This window comes from Xiphophorus hellerii, chromosome 4 (assembly GCF_003331165.1).
Source record: "Xiphophorus hellerii strain 12219 chromosome 4, Xiphophorus_hellerii-4.1, whole genome shotgun sequence".
Taxonomy (NCBI): domain Eukaryota; kingdom Metazoa; phylum Chordata; class Actinopteri; order Cyprinodontiformes; family Poeciliidae; genus Xiphophorus; species Xiphophorus hellerii.
In genome coordinates, this window is record NC_045675.1 from 24,549,372 (window position 1) to 24,569,101 (window position 19,730).

A 19,730-nucleotide genomic window follows, 5' to 3' on the forward strand; every position below is an offset into this window, starting at 1 on the left:
CAACCATCCTAAACTCTGACACGTCATTCATGTTTATGACTAAATGTAAAAATCATCAAGCGAGATGATTAAAACAATGGAAGTTCATCCTCCCCCACTTCCTCAAATATACAAAACTTTGCATCTACTAGTGTCCTGATAAATATCACCAATTTGAAACTGACACACAAGGGTGTTGAGAAATGACACTCATGAGAGCAAAATCTTAGGTCCAGCTCACAAGTTGAAGAAGTTTCCAAGCACACAGTTTAAAAATTAAAGTTTATTTGTTCAAATAAACTGACAAATCATAACTGGGTTTATAAAACAAAGATAAAACAGCTATGTCGTATACTAACAAAACAAATGAAATCAGGGAAACATGAAGTCATAGTGTTTTTAAAACAAAACAATGATTGGTACGGGGGTCTGAAAGTGTAAAGTGAGTTACGAGGGGCTTTCTACAAAATCACTAAGCGTTGCGATCAATGCGGACGTCCACCTCTCGGCCGTTGATCTTGGTTCCATTCATCATCCTGCAGGCTTTCTCTGCGGTCTCTGGAGAATCAAATTTCACCGTCCCACAACCCTTTGACCTCCCATTTTCCATTTTGATTTCTGCAAACAGCACCTGACCTGCAGGAAACAAGAATCAGCAATGACTGAATGACACAACTAGAGTCAATTAAAAATGGTTTATGTTAAGGCTGAATAGAAGTTCATCGGTCAATCACAATGAAATGTCAAAGGATCAAACAACAAAAAATGTAATTCATACCACAATGACTGAACTTGTCTTTCAGCTTTTGCCATGTCAGGTCATAGGACAGCTGCAACACAGATTTATCATTCAGCATGTGGCAAAGAACAGAATGCAGATGCTGAAAAGAAATATGTAAGATAGAGATGCACCAATGCTTTCAAGCAGAGATTAAGATTAGCTAATTTTCAAATGATCAGCTCCAATTCGTGACAGAAAGGTCAAATACTGAAAAATCTGACTCCCTGATCAGTACACCACAAACATACAAGTGCTACAAACATTAATAAAATGGTAATAAAAGAATCAGTCAGCTGAAAGTTTCATTACTAATATTTATTAAATGAGATTTTAGCAGCCTTTGAAGCCGTTAGCCACACTTACATTTCGTACAAATATCTGACAGCCACCTTTGGACCCTGAGCCCCTGTCCGACATGCCTCCACCCATGTGTCCGCCACCTCCGTAGCCTCCAAAGCCACGGTTCATGTCCATTCCCGACATGCCTACACGGTCAAAGCTGGGGCCCATTCTGTCCATGGACATGGTGCCCATTCCACCACCTGTTATGCAGAAACATGAATGCTTTACCAAGGTAATGGATTCCAGCAGTACACTCTTTATGCTTTATATGAGTGATTTTTATACTAAATATCATTGGGCAGTGCCCAAATAGCTTTTTATTCTATTTGAAATAACCAGGCCCCAATCAAGCTAAAACAAACTGTAGTTTGAAGAATAATTAAACATGAATAAAAATGCAGAGGGATGGAAATGGTCACACAAATAGCATTGTTTTGCAATAAAAATGTGGCCATTTTTATTGCAAATGTATGAAAGCCATACATTATTTGGGAACCACACTAAGGTTAAAAAGACTAGAGTTTTACATGTCATGATGCTTAAATGACTTTCATAAAAATATTTATTTCAAGTTATACATGACCTCACAGCTTGTTTCAGATTCTACTGTACAGGATTGTGCTTTATATTAATATGCATTTAGATAGAGAGCTGTGAAACATTCAAAATAATTGGCTTGAGTTCTTACTGTACCTAAGCCACTTCCCATGTGTCCCATGCTTCCTCCAAAACTACCACCTAAAGGACAGAAGGTACATTGGTCCATATTTAATTCATTTAACAGCTAATTTAGACAATACTTTAGGTGTGATGAAAAATTCAAAGAAGTCATTAGACAAATTAATAAATGAATATGAAATCGACAGATGAATTTCACTCTTACCCATTCCTCCAAAAGAGTCCCCAAATCCTCGGCTCATGGGCATGTCAAAGTCCCGATCCAATCCGCCCATTCCTGATCGATACAGATCTCCACAGATTAAAACCTTCCCTCTGCCTGAAGTGGCTAGTACATGTGACTGAACTGACTCTAATTTGTGTGCATTTTGAGTGAAAATGCCCACTTACCTCCCATTCTGCCAACTGGCGCCATGTCCCTGCCTCCAAAGCCCCCCATGCTGTCCATGCTGCCGTAGCCTCCACCCCCACTGATTCCTGTTAAAAACAGCATTAACTGGGATCAGTTTTGTCATTAACAGGGACAATTACAACTAACCTAAACCCTATAAACAAAATCTTACCTCCAAGCCTGCTCATTCCTCCATAACCTGAATCCATACCTGTGGCAGAAGAATGTCTCAGTGAGGCTACATCAAAGTGATGCACAAAAGTTTATGCATTTATGAAAATCTTCTTTAAGATAGTTTGTATTTGCATCAAATTAGGAAGAGTATGAAGCACAGTATGAACCAACTAAAACATGTGTTTGACTGACCTCCAGGTCCCATGGTGCTCATTCCTCCTCCACCACTAAGGCGGTTTGCATTAATGGGCTGCCCTCCCGGCCCCAGACCCATGCCAATGCCACCCAGGCCCCCTGAAACACAGCAAAACAAGAAAAAAAATCCCATGAAAAAAGGTTGCAATTTAAAATCATCCACCTCTTTCATGATGTTTTGCACTTCAAAGATCACAATGAAAATGTCCTGCAAAGGTGCTTTCCGTTTACCAACATCTCTAATATTTTCAACATCTACATTTGAATTTTCTGAAGTAAAAATAGAGCGCAAAAGGTTCACTTACGTGGCAACTGTGGTGCTTTTTCTACTGGAAGGAAATCATCAGGGGGAAGAGACTTTTCATCCTACAAGGCCATATACAAAATGTTACATTTTTTATGATCTCTGCCAGGGTTTAGAAGCAATAATTTCAAAAACGATTTAAATTCAACATACAATTTTAACGTGCATCTGCCTTTCAAAAAGCATCTGGCCGTTGAACATGGCTGAGACATTAGTTAAGGACAAAAGTAAAATGAGATATCTGCAGGGCTGTGGTTTTTTTTTATATATTTAGATTTTAAAAGATACATATGGCCTGCACGGCTTCCAGAGGCTGATCAAAAGTAACCGTTCCCATTCCACGACTCTTCCCGTCTTTGTCCTCCTTTACATCAGCTCGCTTCACCACACCTGCCATGCTGAACACCTCCTTCAACTTCTTCCAGCCCACTTTGAAGTCCAGCTGCAGAACACAAATGTACATTAAACTAAACCTTTTTTTACTTGGAAGGGAGCAAAGGCCTGCGGTTCTGTTCTTACATTAGCCACAAACACGGTGTTTCCCAGTCTGCCAGCCTGCAGCGCGTGGATGACCTCAGGCGGGATGTTGGGGTTGTTGGCAATCGAAGGAGGAATGTTCATCCCACCAGGCACCATGTCTTGCCCACGACCCCCATGCTGACCTCCTCCCATGCGCTGCAGAGCACGCCGGGCGTGTTCACCATCATAGTCCTTAAATACAAAACATGTTTCAAGACAAAAAAAACAAATGAAAACATAATCTCCAACTAAAGGCTTAAAGTTTAAACTTAATGCCACTTGGCAAAAATTAATTATGCAGCCTTTTATTACACTGGATGTAACTTGATGACCTAGCTGTTGAAGGATGAAGATTGTCACTCGGGAAAAGAAATTTGGAAGCTGCAGCAATCTTCTATGAGGACATCAACAAAGTGGTCTTAAGAGCAATCCATCATGTGGAGATCAGTTTACACAACATCAACATGATCCATATTTTGCTGCAGAGTCCACTGCAGCTACAAAAAGGCTAAACTGATGAATCAGACTCTGTTTTTATAAACACAAAGGTTTTAGCCATAGCAATTCTGGTAGTAGGCATTTATGCATTTTATTTATATTTGTGTTTGAAACCTGGCCCTAAAAAAAACAAGAAGGAAGACTTTAATCAGCTTTTGACGTTAAGAGAATCTTAGAATTGTACATGCATAAAATATAAATTTATACAGCTATCATTCCTGGATTAAAATATTCTACATGATTAACATTTATAATCTTTAAATTTTCCTAGAATATTTTTTGTTCTTGTGAACCATTATAGCTTTATGTATTGTTACATCCACATTGCAAACTTAACTTCAAACTTGAAATCTGTTATGGCTAGAGACAATTAAATCCGCTCAATTATTTCCCCTTAAATTAGGACGCTACTAAAAGCAAACCATGAAAACATTTGGTTAAAACTCATCACAAATAAAATGTTTAGACAGAAAATAATTTATGCTCACCTCTTTGATGTTGAGAGGTCTTCCACTTAAGTCATGCTTATTCATAGCTGACACAGCTTTTTTAACATATTCTTCATCTTTGAACTCTACCACACTGTTATAAGCAGACAACAGGAAACACATTTTTTTTATTTTTTTTTTAAAAGGGGAAAATAAAAAATGTAAGATGTTTGAAAATATAAAGTAGATTCTTACCCACAACCCTGAACAGAAAGCAGCAGGAGAATCCAGGTGGCACCCAAGGAGTAAACAAAATACATTTAATATCATGTTTAAAGTCAAATGGAACAAAATATATGTAGTGTATGCATCAACAGGTTTGTACAATATTCAGAGATGTATTGTCATACTATGTAGATTGGCTTGAGCTGGAGGTTTTTGGTTGTTTGTTGAAAACATTAAAAGCATAATTTTATAAATATTGAGCTCATCTGTGATAATATACAGTAGAGTTTAAGAAGTAAACATGACACTTTGGTTCAAATTCATTTAAAAAGGCATTCATATGCACAGCATATTACTATCAATTAAAGCCTTTACTCTGCAACACAATTACACTAACGAAAAAATTATTTTAGCAACTAAGGAAACTTACATTAGTATGCAATTACTTTCTGAAATGCAGTTGTGCAAATTAATATAAAAACACTGAGAAAACAAACAAAAAAAAAAAGTTCAAAACAGTTTCGCTCCACTGAAGAGAAAGCTGTGCCATATTGTGAAAAATACAATTCTTTGACATGAGGCTCAACCAATCAGATAAAAATCCCACAACCCACATTCCAGTTTGGAAAAATGGCCAAAAACAATCAAACTTTTATACCAATTGAAATGACAACAACAAATGCAAAAATTTACTCGGCAGAGTTCTTTGCGCTACATTTTCCAAAAGTCTACAGGACATCTCCCATTTAAATGAAAAATCGATCTTTATCCATCTATTAGGCTCTAAAGACAACATACAGTATCTCCAGTTCAGTAGAGCCAAAGGATCAGAACCTAAAAGAGCACATGATTAATGAGAGCCTGCTGAGGGCATTTAAAACCTCGTGCAGCAAGTTGGCCACATCACTTACCCTTGACTTTCCTTCAGCATCCTTAAAGAGCTCCACGTATGTAACCTCACCAACTACATGAGACATACAAAGGAAAAATACCAAAAGAACAAAAGTAATTTAAGTCACCAAATCTTCAAGTCGCCGCTGGCCTTGGCAATGCCGCTACGGATGGAGATGTCCCATTAATGATCAACAGTCAGCCCAGACCAACATCCCACCAGACAACACCATGCCTTTCTGGGCAGTGACTGAGACACCCAAAGGCCAAGGCCAGAGAGAAACACAGCTACAATCAACCTGGGAAATTCAAAACACTTCAACATGATCAGTTTAGCAACAGATTCCATTCATGGCAGTAAGAGTGTTTAATGCTGTCATTTAAGCTCAAAAAAGGCTTCTTGACTCCCCTCTAAGTTAAAAGTGAAAACATTACAATATTTTTGATTCACAATCAAGATTTGCCTTGCAGCACATACACAAAAAGTAAATAAACATTCAACAATCAATTCTAAGACTGGTTTGGAGATTCACTTTGGAGCTGACAATCCCAAAAAAAAAAAAAAAAAAAAAACAAGTGACAATGTAACCAAGTTCATCTCCCTTTTATCACATATCAGCCCAAACTGAATTTTACTAAAACACCAATAACCTAAAAATCACACTATTATATTTCTTAATTTCTTTTTTTTTTTTGCTATAAGAACTACCAGAGAAACTACAAACTAAAAGACTAGAAGGAGGATGTCCCATCTGGTAATCAGAAGGTCAAGAACTTCTAGTCAGATCAGACGATAGAAGGGAAGACACCACCCCCATCCCTGGGGACATTACCTTTATCACGCATGAGATCTTTAATTGCCTGCCACTTCATGTCATAAGGTATATTGCTGATGAACACTCGATTCCTATGAGCACTCTTCTTCTCCCCTCCATGTTTCTCCTTGTATGGATGATAGCGATTTCCTCTTTTGCTGGTGGACGATTTCTCTTTCCCATCATGCTTTTCCTTGCTTTGCTTGCTTTCTTCGCTGTCCCTAAGGAGCGACAAGAGCCAAACATTAAAGAACAACCCATCAATAGACAAGACAACATATTGTAGTCATGCAGTCGTATTATGCAATAATACGAGTATAAGTAATAGCATTTTTTTATTATCTTTCACTTTAAAGTCAGCACATTTTAATAGTACTTTTGCTTAATACAGAATAGGTGAGACAATTACACCAAATTACAAGATGAGTGATATATTTTTTAACACTGCTGTGCTGCCAATTCCAAACCAATAAATTTAATCATCATTATAATGTCATATTAAGTCTCAATTAAATTAAAATTTCCCAGAGAGTTAGAGACGTATTTGTTTTGTTTTTTTATTACAGATGCTGATATTATGTAAACAATTCTATCTGACCAAATATTGTACAATAGGAATTTGATTACGTTTAAGTGTGTGAAAATTGACATTTTAACGTTTATAATGCAGAACAAATGTTTGAAAAAAGACTTATTGAATTTTTATATATCTGGTAAATGCTCTCATTCTCAAATTTTCGGGGCGACCTGATGTATGCTGTGGGATTTTGACAAGCTAATATGCTAGCTCATCATCACTGGGCAGCTAATCTTCGCTACCTGACCGCCACAGAAAACACACCTCCGGGTTAATGCAGCGCTGCAGTTGCGTGCTTTCGACCAACACATTTTTATCTACGAGCCTGATATAAGTTTATTATACAACTGAACAAGACTTGTTTCCAAGCATTGAATTTTAAGTGTTCGCAAACCCTTGTTAGCTCCAGCGAACTGATAATTAGCATAGCATACCCGCTGCTATGTGTTTTAAATTAGCACCACGCTCTTAAAATCTGTACAGCAACTCTTCTGACTTAAGACGGTGTGTAAATCCAGCACACAGCCGAAAGTATAGATTTTTTTTTTGCAGCAGAAGTCGATAACTTTCAGGCTAACAATAGTTAGCACCCAAAGCCTCCATTTTAGCTCATGTGGTTAGCAGCTCCTGCAGGGAGGAGCACGGCACCATTGTTACTCACGTTTTCACGCCGTTGGGTGTTTCCTGGGATGTCTCATCCGTCTCGGAGAGGACGGATGCGGTAGTTTCTTCTTGCTTCGGCTCCTCGTCAGCAGTTGCAACGTCTGCCATGCTGAGATTTTCCTAAAGCAATCTCACACACTTCACGAGATGCTCCTACGCAGTTGAAATGTGCAGGCTTTGTTCCTCTCCTTCGTGGTGCGCGTAACTGGAGGTTTGCAAACCCACTGAAAGGTGCATTACTGCCACCTGCAGGGAGGAAGTCAAATTCATTTACGGGGTGGACATGTTGTGACCAAGGTAGCATAGTTAGTAAGGATTAAAAACAATTACAAATCAAACATGTTGCATCTGTGTCGTTCCATTTAGACGTTAAGGCAGAGGTAAGCGTCTTGCACAGGTTTAATCTAAAAGATATATGTTGTTATATAAAACAACATAAAAAAAGTGCAAGCAAGAAACTCCAGAGTCATCCAGAAGGCATCCTGATCAGAAAACCACCACCACTACCATACGTTACATACTGGATTAATGTCTCAATGAAGGCAACAGAGCCCCAAACTGTCTTTTCATTTCCTGTGCCTTCCATCAATAATTTAATATACTATAACTTTTACTCATCAGGCAAACACTGACTCCTAATCCACATTTTCCAACTCGGAACCACGGCGGCATCGGACTTGGAGGGCAATACTCTCATTCCAGCCCTTTCACCCTCACCTGCGGAGTGCCTCAGTGTATGCTAAAGGTTGTGGTTTGAAGACGCCCCCAAAGGACCAAATCATTTGCAAACAAACAGTCAAGATGAGAAAACTGAGATCTCTGAGAAAGACACCCCCTCTCTATGACTACGCCTTGAGGTCCTGATCATGAACGACACAAACAGCAAGAGCACAAAGGGCAGCTCAGGCGGAGGAAAGCAAACAGCTCTTGCTTTGGCTGTATAGGGATCTATATACAGTACATCTGGACTGGACAATTAATTAGTATGTGAAATTATAAAACCAAAACAAACAACAACCTGAAATGAAATCTTGGGGTGCCCATGTTTGAAGGGTTGCTGTTGGTAAGCACATCACCTGGCTCAACAGATTATCTGAAGGGAGCTGAAAGCAACTATTAAATCCTTGAAACCTTTGCTGACACAAGTGAGAACACCTTTCCATTTTTCAACACCTTTATTAGACCATCATAATTTTGATGTTCCGGTATGTGAATTTGTTTTATTAGTGTTTCTTCACTTCTTCTGAAGGCTGTTGTCGTCATATGTCATGAGTGCCAATTTAGATAAGGTTCATCCTTATCTAAATTGGTAGTTCAGACATTTTCTTTATGTTTTTGGTGGATTCAAATTGCACACCAGCAAAGAGTAACCTGGATTTTGTAACATTTCAAGAATGGGCAGAGACTGCTCTCTGAATGTTCTCAGAAACTCTCTTCTCCTTCAGGAGGCCCTGAGCCACTGGGGTTTCTCCTCCTATAGACAAATCCCTTATTAAGGTATCTGTCCAATTATGCAGTTATTATCAAGACAGTAAAACCCCTGTAAAAAGACAAGAAAACGATGATGTAATTATTTTACTGACGTTTCAGTAAACAGAAAATCTTTTGAAATGGTCGGTGGGATTTGCCTGAAAAAAAATATTTTAAAATGAAGCGAGTTTCTGCTTTGCTGCAGAAAGAGCATGCAGAGGAGATATTTTCTGCACCGGAAAAAACCTAAATGCAGCTACACCTAGTGCCAGGAAAGGTGACCCCTCCTTAACTGCTTGTGTAATAGGTTGTAAATTATATTTCATTTTTATATAAGATTTATAATACAGCAGCATTTTAATTTCCCTTTTGGGGAATATTAAAATATTTCAATGTACCATTCTATTTGTTTTTAATTTCGGAGAGTAATTCATACTTCCGGCATTGCCTTAACCCTACAATTTAAGCCTACAATTTTCTAGGCAGCACAGTCACAGTATCAGATTAAATGCTTTCGTTTATTGATTGTAATATACAGCCAAGTCAATTCATCATTCCTGAAACTATTGACTGATGCACTTTTTCTTCACTGGAGGAATCATTTCAGTTCTTCTATACGCACGGCTTTAATATCTACAGAGGCCTATTAAACAAGTCAGAGAAAGCTCCCCTACCAAAGAAATACAGTTACAGCTGACTTTTCCGTTAACAAACAATTGTTCTGAACAAGAAATGTGACAATTAGATAACAGCTGCACGAAGTAGCAAAAATACATCAACTTAGTGAATTTCATAAGCAGACTGATGATTATTAGTTTAGCATCAGCAAATAAAAAGGAAATACACTAATCCAAAGAGAAACTTCCATCACAAACCCAGAAGCAATCGATGTACAGTACAGTAAGAAAGTCCATTTTGAACATGTAAGGTACATGCATGACTTTGTGAATGAAATTGTAAGGTCAATAAACTGATAACATGATTCACGAGATGTTCTCTCAGTAGGAATTCTGCAGTTGAATGCTGCACACTGAAATAATGTCGGCTTGCCTGACAGATAAACCTGATTTGCAACCCTGGAGTGAAACTCGGTCCGACTGAAACTGAAAATATTGTCACATTTGCAGATAATTAGGTTTTAATACTTGGAGAGAAACCATAGGGGTGGATGTAGATCAGATTTCTCACTGTGATTTGTTAATAAAATACCACTCTCTGTTGCGGCCCTTAAAACTAAGTCTGCATAATACTTACTTCATTACAGTCATACATCAAAATATCTTAAAGCTTTTTCTTTTTCTTTGAGCTATGTATATTTGATGAAGCTTGGCCAAATTTAGTTTAGTAATGGCTTCAATTGTGTTAGTGGGATGGGCGGGTCACTGATGATGCATTTAAAATGTCTGCAATTTTATCAGCATTTGTCTTTGTACTTACTTGTAATATTTCATTATTATGCACTGGTGCAGCATAATGTCCTGTAGCTTTAAATTGGACACTTTATTGGACAAATGTTTTATACAGTAGTTTCCAGTATCAGCTTTGCTCCTGACCTGTTGTCTGGGTAAGATAAAAGTCTAACAATTTTTCTCCATATGTGCTCTGGATGCTGGATAACACTGAAGTATACTTAACGCAACAAGTTTGTGGCCCTGCAGTTTCTCTTTCAGTGCCAAAAGATTACAATCTCTGCACCGAGACACAAAAAAAGAAGGCGTTCTCCTTTTGTCTACTAGCAGACAGGAGTGGACCAAAGTTGAATTGGGTACTGAGGAGAATCTGATTTGGGAGCATACCTTTGGATAGGACATTTGTCCATCAGTCACTACAGCTCAGTCTTTCTTATTTATTTTTACATGGTAAATAGCCTGCATTTGTAGAGTGCTTTATTAAGTTCAAAGAATCCAGAGTGGTTTACACAAAGATCAGTCATTCACCCATCCGTACACACATTCACATATCGATGGTAGTAAGCTACATTGTAGCCACAGCTACCCTGGTGCAGACTGTTAAAAGAGACTGCCATACCATTGCTGCCTCCGTGTCCTCTAACCACCAGGATTTATAAGTGTCTTGCCCAAGGACATATCCATGGAGACGGATGGAGAGAGGGTTCAAACCAACGACTCATACAGGACAAACCCCCACTCACTGAACTGACCTCACTCCATTTAATAGATCAACCAACAAGGAGTTCCCTTGTTATTTGGCGATGTAAATCAGACTGTATTATTTGCCATCTAAAAAAACATATGGAGTGTTTAGGAAGGTGAAAACTTTACATAAATTGTTTACAGTCGTAGGCAATAAACTAGAATTCTGATGAAGCTCGTTTGTCAGATCAAAAGTACCTTTTAAAATAACAGCTATTAAACATATCTTTCATTAAGCCCATATTTCTGTCTTTAACTGAAGTAAAGGCTTGCACATTGTGTGAATATCTTTGTGTAATTAATCTATGTAATGTGTTTGACTTATTGAAAGAAATGAACTTTTCAATAATGAACTAACTGGTTAAATTTGATCAGATCAGTTTATTTCTCAGACATACACATTTGCAGCGTGCAGCGTTTCAATCCAAACTCAAAGTTGTAAAGGAAGAAACAAGTTTAATTGGTTGTCCTTTCAAGGATCTACGCAACATTGAGCACGAAATGTCAATTACTCGTCGAGGTTTATTTATAAACCGTATTGGTGTGCTTGAATGTGACCCTTTTTGGATATGAACACTAAAAATGCAGAGCTGCAAAAAACCTATAGCTACAATGATCAATGCATTGTGTGTTTAAGCATAGAGCATGTGTCAGGTGTTGGGTGAATTTGTTTCTTTGGCATTTGCCTCTATTTCATAGCCATGTGTTGCCATTTGGTATCTTCCTGCTTCTCTTCATTTTCTGTAAGCAAATTATTTCATGCTTATGTACCTAAAGTTTAGATACCTGAGCATGAAATGATTTATCAGTGGGGCCAACCTTTTTGTTGAAAGTATCTTCTGTAAATACACAGTTGTTTATGTGAGCTTCTTTCTTTTTATCTGCCCTGCAAGCAAAAACAAGCAGCCTTTAATTAAGCAAGGTAAAAACAAAAGTATGTTGTTGAGAAGAGCTTCTCCATTTTCTGGATGTTTGTGACCCTCCTTACTATGATAACACTGAAGCCCAAACATTATTGTTATTTAAGAAAATATATATATTTGCTGATAGCTCAAATTTGCACCTTTTGTGAACTGCAGTCATAAAAGCCTTTTTCTCCTCTCTCCCTGTTTAAATCACAACAACTCTAAGTGACTTCCTGCTGGTATATTATAAACGGTGCCATCTAATCCCATTATCTTGGAGCAGACACAAATATATTTTCAACAGTTGGTAAAGCAAGCATGAAATGGGACCTTGGCGTATGCATTCACACTTGGCTGGAACACAAGTTAGCCACAAAAGTGGGGTATAAAACAACAAAAACTACAAATATACAAAAAGGTGAAATGACCAATGAAAAACAAAACAAAAGCTCTTGAACATACAGTATATGCTGTATGGGCCCCCTGCCCCTCTGAGGGACATGAGCATCGGCTCAGCTTGCTTTGCCACTGGCCGGCTCTTCAGATGTTATCAAGAAAACAAATATAGAAAAATAGAAATCTGACCTAATTATAAGCTGCTTGCTCATGGCAATAATAATAACAGACTATTTCAAACCAGTCTCTAATGTTCACTCACTGTAAAAAAAAAAAAAAAAGTAATAGTCTAATCAAAATATTTATGACCATTCATTACTGAAAGCCATATACTGCAAATGTCATGACATCTCATGACTTCCCAGTAAATTACAGTGTAAAACAGCCTTATTTTGTTGCAAGAAAAGTCTGAGTTGAATATGAAATCTAAATGCAGCTCGTTTGTTCGTATTCCAAAGTTGCAACACAGCAAACTGAAAACTGCTGTCGAATCCAAATATATATATATATATGTGTGTGTGTGTGTGTGGGGGGGGGGGGGGGGGGGGGGGGGGGGGGGGGTATATGGGGTGTGTGTGTGTGTGTGTGTGATAGGTACTAAGAAAATGCATAAACTTGAAAGGGAATATTATCTCTGGGAATCGTCCAGCTGTGCACATCTGAAAAATTAATGATGGCATGAATTATTGTACATCACATCCAGTTTTATGAGCACCTCCCTCATGTCATTTGTTAGCTGTAGAATAGTATCATTCAATTCGAAACGCCTGACAGCAAACAAATTGCTGGGTTTTTCTCTCTGCTGCAATATCTTACTGTGGACAAACAGCTGACCTGCTGTTTGGTTTCCTGTGTGATGCTGTTTTTCATCCCCTTCTGAAAATGCTCCACTTTTTTCCTCAGCAGGTTTAGGTTACCTGCATCTGTAAGTCTTTTGAGCTGTGGTGTGGGGGGGCTAATTCAATTTGTCCCCAGACAACTGCACCAATTACAGACACACCATAAAACCAGGCTGTGCTGTACCAAAAATACCTTTGCAGCAGGTTTTCGTGGGCAGCAGCAGCCAGGGATGCTTTCATTAAAGCGTAGTACTCCTGTCCTACAATAAACAGAAAGATGCAGGTTGCTTTGTTGTTTGCTGCTGCATTCGTCCTGGCATTGCTGAGATGGGTGTGGAGTGTTTGTGTGTGTGTGTGGGATCTGTTGTGAATGAGTGAGGCAGCAGAGCAGCTGAGTGAGACTAACAAGTGGTTGCCATGCAGCAGGAGCAAGCGTGCGTGCTTCTGGAGGGAGAGATAGAGAAACAGAATGATAATGAGCAGGAGGCAGCAGCGAGCGCCAGGACAGGAGCCGCATCTCTCAGGAGAAACATGTAGAACGGATTGATCCAGCCCCACGCCTCTGCTCCTCTGTCTTCTCCTTTTTTTCCCTTTACCCTCAGCTTTTTTTTTTTTTTTTGCTCAGATGTGAACTGCTAGCCTAGCGCATCCAGTATGCCAGCAATGGGTGGATTAACGGATACACGTCTGAGAGCTCCAAGGAGGAGGAGGAAGAGTTGCTTGCAGGAATCGGCAGCAACAGGTCTGTAAGGATGGCATGGAAATGATGGTGAGGCACCTGCATTTTCTTCCTCAGACATCCTAACTAGAGAATCTGTCAATGCAGTGCTTCTCTTTCACCCTTTCCCCACTCCCTCCCTCAGCATACTTGTGCAGCGTCTTCCTCCTCCTCCTCCTCATTCCACTTCCTTCTCCCCGTCCCCCCCTCTCATCTCTTCGTGTGTATTTCCTAGCCCATCCACCCCACCTCCCATTATAACTTCACCCACCTGCTGCTTGCCATAGAAGCAAATTTGACCGATGGAGGCAGACTTGTGACTGAGCCAGTTTTGTGATTATCTGTGGTCAATTACAGTCGCTCTCTTCTCACTGCCTAACAGAATTACACTGTCTGGCAGGCATCTTGCTCACACGCAACAGGTAGAGATGTGATCCTCCTAAGCCAAACACATGCAGGGCTGCGTCTTCATGAGAGGTGACGCTTTTTGTTGTTGTTTTTTTTTAAAAATTCGCACATCAGCTCTGTTTGTGTTTTAACGGCTGGCTGTGCACTGCGACACACTGTCATTCTAACCTGACCTGTATGAATGCATACAGCCACACAACCTTGGCTCATTTTCCTGCACCCAGTTCGCAGGAAGTCTTGATCGCAGCACCTCTGTGCTCCTGCTTGCTGTTTGCAGCTTTCTGCAGAGCAATTCCCAAAGGGGGAGAGCTGGACAGATCTCTGGACATCTGCTTGATGTCTAAATCAGAAGGAGCTATTTAAAGATACCTGTAGTCCTTCATGTTTTATTCAGATCTGCACTTAAATAAGAAAGTTCTGCATGCCTCTCACAACACTCTTATTCCTCCTCATGTTGTCAGTGCTAATTGTGAGTTATGAGGTGCATTACACAGATCTCCCTCAGGCAAGAGGCAAAACAGGACTAATACAAATAAATCCTTTAACCCCTGTCCAGGTGACATGCAGGCTTCTAAACGCCTGACCCCATCTGTGAAGAGATGAGGCACCTAGACGTGGGCTTACCATGAGCAGCGTCCACTTCAACCACTCCCTTGCTGCCATGAGTGGAAACGACATAATGGCGCACTCTCTGACTTTGGAGCAGAAGACGGCATTTGCCTTCGTGGGGATGCTGCTGGTGTTCTTGGGACTGCTGATAATACGCTGCTTCAGGATCCTGCTGGACCCCTACAGCAGCATGCCCTCCTCCAACTGGGCCGATGGCATCGAGGGGCTGGAGAAAGGGACATTCGAGTACGCCCTCACCTAACGATGGGACAAGAATACACACAAATTACGAGAAAAGATGCCCAAGCCTGCACAACCACCGCACCTGACACCCCCATTCAGACACCCCCAAGTGATGAACCAAGCTCAAGCTGCAAAGCTGTGTGTGTGTTGTGTGATGTGCGTGAATTGCTAGGTGAGAAAGCCTTTACTGTATGTGAGTATATGCGAACTGTGTGTGTGTGTCTGACTGGATGTGAGGCAGATGCTGTGTCACATTGGGTGACCTTCTGCCAGAGGGTGTGTATTTTAGCTCATCAATTGACACAGAACTTGGCTGTAGCTCCCTTTAACCCACACCAACAAGGTGAATGTCACGACGAGGTGGATTTCTGTGGAACAGGGAGGGAGACTGAAGACTCAGGGACAAGATGCCTCACACGAACTTAGAACAGAAGACAGCACGGTTGCACTTCTGCACAAGCGGAACAGTTCAGCACAAGACTGCACCTGGATGGATACAGGGTATTATGTCAATCTAGTGCTTTGCGAGATATTCAAACCCAGTCTGTCGGGAATCTAAAGGAAAGCAGCCACTTTTTGTTGGATCGGTCCTTTTTCTGGTGTCTTGCTTCCTGACGTCCTGCGGCAAATAAGCAAACTGTGACCTACATTGTGGTATTCCTGTTTCTAAATAATGCAAAATGAGCTCAGAGATTGTACCACTCCTGCGTCAGAGCGATGGTGAACTGAAAGTGGCCAAAGTTATATGGACTGACTGACTGATGAGCATAAGACAAGAGACTTTTTTTCCCCCACTCACAGCACTGTTGTTCCAGATCACTGGGAGGAGCTAGCTCAGCAGAGGTGTCATATAAAACAAGGATGGGATGTTTGTCAGCTCTACACTTGACCATATTTTCAGACCATCCCAAAACTCCCCCTGCCCCTATCTCTTCCTTCCACTCGGAGGAAGACGGAACGGTCCGGAAAGCAGACCGTTTAGAGTCTGGACTGTTCCGTTGATAATTTTTACGGTCTACTGTTTCTCCTTAGTGCTGTGAATCTGCCTTACTGTGACCTTCAATGGGTTTATGTGCCTTCATCTAGAAACATTAGAGCACCTGTTTGTGGGTGTGTGGGAGGGAGGGTGTGTGTCTGTGAGTGAGTGTCACATCATAATGACAGGCCAGTTGCTTGCTCCGCTGGTGATAGAGATTTTGCATTGAATTCATTTGATTTGATGATGTGAAATAAAAAGGATTTATTCACTTTAATGTCTCAGCTCAGCGTTTTTGCAGTTTGGGTGATTAATGGACATGTTTACTAGCATATCCTAGTGTAGATGTATAAAAAGCCTTTAAAAAAGTTCAGATTTTGTTGCAGTAGCATGTTCTCATATAGAAAATGTAAATAAAATCACACAATTTAAGAAGGAAGGAATCTATAACGTGAAGAAATAGCTGTTTTTATCAAAATCACTGGTGCCATGTCATTGACAGCTTTGCTGCAGATACTTTACATGTCCCTTTTCCTGTTGGACATCACATCATCTTCTTCTATAACATTGTAAAAACTTGGAAAAGTTGGAGACAGACCAAAGAGATCATTTCTCTTTGTGAAATCTCTCTAGTTAGCCCACAATCCCAAGCCCTCTCTACTCTCTTCTCTTCAGCTTCCTCTAAGGTTTTCTTTTGGTTTTCTGAGAACTGTGATGGTCATTGAAGAAAGATGATTTTGTTGTCTGTTGAACCATTTCTGAGCTCATTTGGCCATATATTTTTATGTCTTTTAGCCTGCCGAAATTGTGACCCGTGTACAGTTTTCAGATAAAAAAAATAAATAAAATCCTGGTATTTCAAAGACTTCACAAATCTAAGAAGGTTCCCAGATCAATTGGAACTAAAGCAGGCCCCCAGCATATGAGATCCTCCAACATAATTAACATTAGATATGAAGCTTGATCTGACTCTCACTGTGCAGAACACATGGTTCAAGTTAAAGTCCCAAAAGAGTTGATCATACTTCACTTGTTTACCTTTGTGATGGTAGGACAGAACTTGCTTTTTCCTTGCATGCGTCACAAAAACGGCCTGTGGAAGCTTCTAATGGTCATTATGCTGAGGTTTTTGTCATAGTTATCTAACAGCGAGTAGTGCAGAAATCACATAAAAATAACAACATCATAATCATCCAGTCTATTCTCTAGCAGCTAGGAGAAAGGGGCTACTGTGCAATGCTGTATTTATATTCAAAATAAAGGGGAGTTATTCTTTACTAATTACAAGTTTATAGAAACTTTGAGCAACTTAGAAAAATAATATATGACTGAAAAAAATGGCTTAATTTACATTTATTTGAAAAGGATACCAATAATTGTGCGACAGAATCGTATTTCTTTCAGAGATTAATTTTCTTTTTTCCTTTGAATAAATGCCTTGAAACTAAAGGCAGGTTTCTCCAACAGGTTTTAATATGAGATTATCCTATTCAAGTAAAACCTGAATCTTTACCAGAGCTGCCAATTAATGCAAAGAGCACTTTATAATCTGTGGTGTAACCATGACCCGTTCCACATCAAATTTTCACATTAGGAATTTAAATATTTGTCCAAAAAGGAGAGAGTGATAAAATGTTTCGTTTTCATCATAATCTTCATGACACTACAAGCCCAAAAGCCATAAATGTGACTACTGGGTAAAACATTTGTGGAAGAAAGCTGAGAGGGATTCACTCAGGCCTTTATCCAGCTGCAGTAGGACACATCCTGGGCTCATCCCAGGCACTCCTCCCGCATCGTTAGTCAGGAATGCAATTGTTATTGCACCATTACCTATATCACCTATGTGACAGTCTTATCTTTAAATATTTGCAGCAAGATAAAAACTGTTTTTTTTTTTCCTCTACTGCGACAGGCCTGAATGAATGAAACAAGGATTACTGAGCCATAAATCTCTTCCTCCTACATTTTCTTGCGTTTCAATTTAATTAAGTTAAATTGCAAAATAATTCACTGAACTACTGTTAGAAAAGTTGCATTTTTGTAGAAAAATCTTTGTGGGTTTTATGTTGGTTGGACAAAACCAAACTTTCACTTCAATACAAATCTCCTTTTAAGGATTTATTGCACTTTCCTTCATCACAACACATTTATTTGATTGTTTTAGTTACAATTTACTTTGAAGATAAAGTTTTGACACCATACAAAGGGCTCTTAAAATGAGCCGTGGTTAAAGTTTAACCTAGTTTTTTTTCCTACCTTTTTGGCTTCTTACCCCGTGTAGTTCAGGGTCACATTTAGATGTCTGAGCTATAAAATGCTCTGCTATATTTGGATTTTTCCCCTATTTGAAGCTCTTGCAGGATTTTACAAAAGAAAAAAAAAATCTAACTGGTCAATCAGACTTCTGTCAGAGATGACAGAAGTCTGAGACATACTTTACCCTACTAGCTGTAGACGTGCATACGTATAGAAATAACACACTGAGTGAGATCATGTGGATGTGTAACGATTACTAACAGTGGTTCACGGGTATAAAATAATATTTCCATGAAGTGCTCAAACACTGTGAGAATGGAGTTGTTTTAAGACAGCAATCGGCTCCACTCTGACCATCGATTAGTCGCAACCTCTCTGGCAAGGTATTTGCTTTTTCTCCAAAACTCAACTAGTTACTTACTGCAGGTAATATAATGATTCTCATGACCTTCTCCTTAAAATCTGACAGAATGAAATGCTCATGCTGACCTTTTGAAATGAAACTAGGAAGCCTAATGTTGCTAATCCATTAGAATCTGTGATTCTTTTACAATTGAATATCACAGATTGATTAAATATATTTTATTAACAAAATTGACATAATTTCTTTTGCAGGTAGACATTAAATTGATGACCAAAAATCTGCTTTTGTTCATCAGTAACTAAAACCATAAATTATCCGATTTATTTTTCTTGACTGAATCAAAGCTTCCAGATTGCTGCATGAAACAATTACACTTTTAGTCTCTCTCGCTGTTCTACGCACTGCAATGAATTGCTATAATCCAAATCTTCTGAAGTTTTGTTTATCTTTCTGCTTATTTATTTCTACTTTGTTTTGTTGTGCGGAAATAATTGCACTTCTGTAAGTGCTCATGAGAGCTTCTTGTTTCATAGAGCAGGTTGATGAGGTGGTAGAGTAATGGACCTTAACTTTGCTGATTATCAGGCATTAGCTTTATTACTTGTGGTCTTCGAACTTCACAGGCTTTCTCCTTGATGGTTTTTGTGTTAAGGCCAGCTGATATAATAGATATTTTATTACTTTAGTCATCAAAGGTTATGTGATTAATATATTTATAGACTTATATAGACTGTAGAGATTAGTACGGCAGTCAATTGCTAAGCTTTATTAGGTTTTGTTTTGTCCAATCAGATAACAACCCCCTGGTTGCTAGGTGAAAGGACCTGGTGAGGCAAGTTGAAATCTTAAATCAATTGAGACTTTTCTCAATCTGATTTATAAACTCAACCCCTCTAGTCGTCTCTGGAGTCCTGTGAGGAGAGATACATA

General features: G+C 39.3%; 2 protein-coding genes across 2 annotated transcripts; one reads left to right on the forward strand and one right to left on the reverse strand.

Moving 5' to 3' along the window:
- Positions 1-242: 242 nt before the first annotated feature.
- Positions 243-7,568, reverse strand: myef2 (myelin expression factor 2). The gene is made up of 17 exons (XM_032560650.1): positions 7,459-7,568; positions 6,239-6,441; positions 5,426-5,478; positions 4,545-4,552; positions 4,350-4,443; positions 3,364-3,555; positions 3,133-3,286; positions 2,998-3,047; positions 2,846-2,906; positions 2,538-2,639; positions 2,344-2,382; positions 2,171-2,257; positions 1,986-2,057; positions 1,796-1,840; positions 1,124-1,302; positions 758-809; positions 243-615 (listed from the first exon to the last, which is right to left on the reverse strand). The coding sequence occupies exons 1-17, from the start codon at positions 7,566-7,568 to the stop codon at positions 452-454; spliced, it is 1,665 nt and encodes a 554-aa protein (XP_032416541.1). The 3' UTR covers positions 243-451.
- A 5,936-nt stretch (positions 7,569-13,504) lies between these two features.
- Positions 13,505-16,454, forward strand: ctxn2 (cortexin 2). The gene is made up of 2 exons (XM_032561413.1): positions 13,505-13,992; positions 14,906-16,454. Exon 2 carries the CDS (start codon positions 14,975-14,977, stop codon positions 15,218-15,220), a length of 246 nt encoding a protein of 81 aa, XP_032417304.1. The 5' UTR covers positions 13,505-13,992; positions 14,906-14,974; the 3' UTR covers positions 15,221-16,454.
- The last annotated feature ends 3,276 nt before the right edge of the window (positions 16,455-19,730 follow it).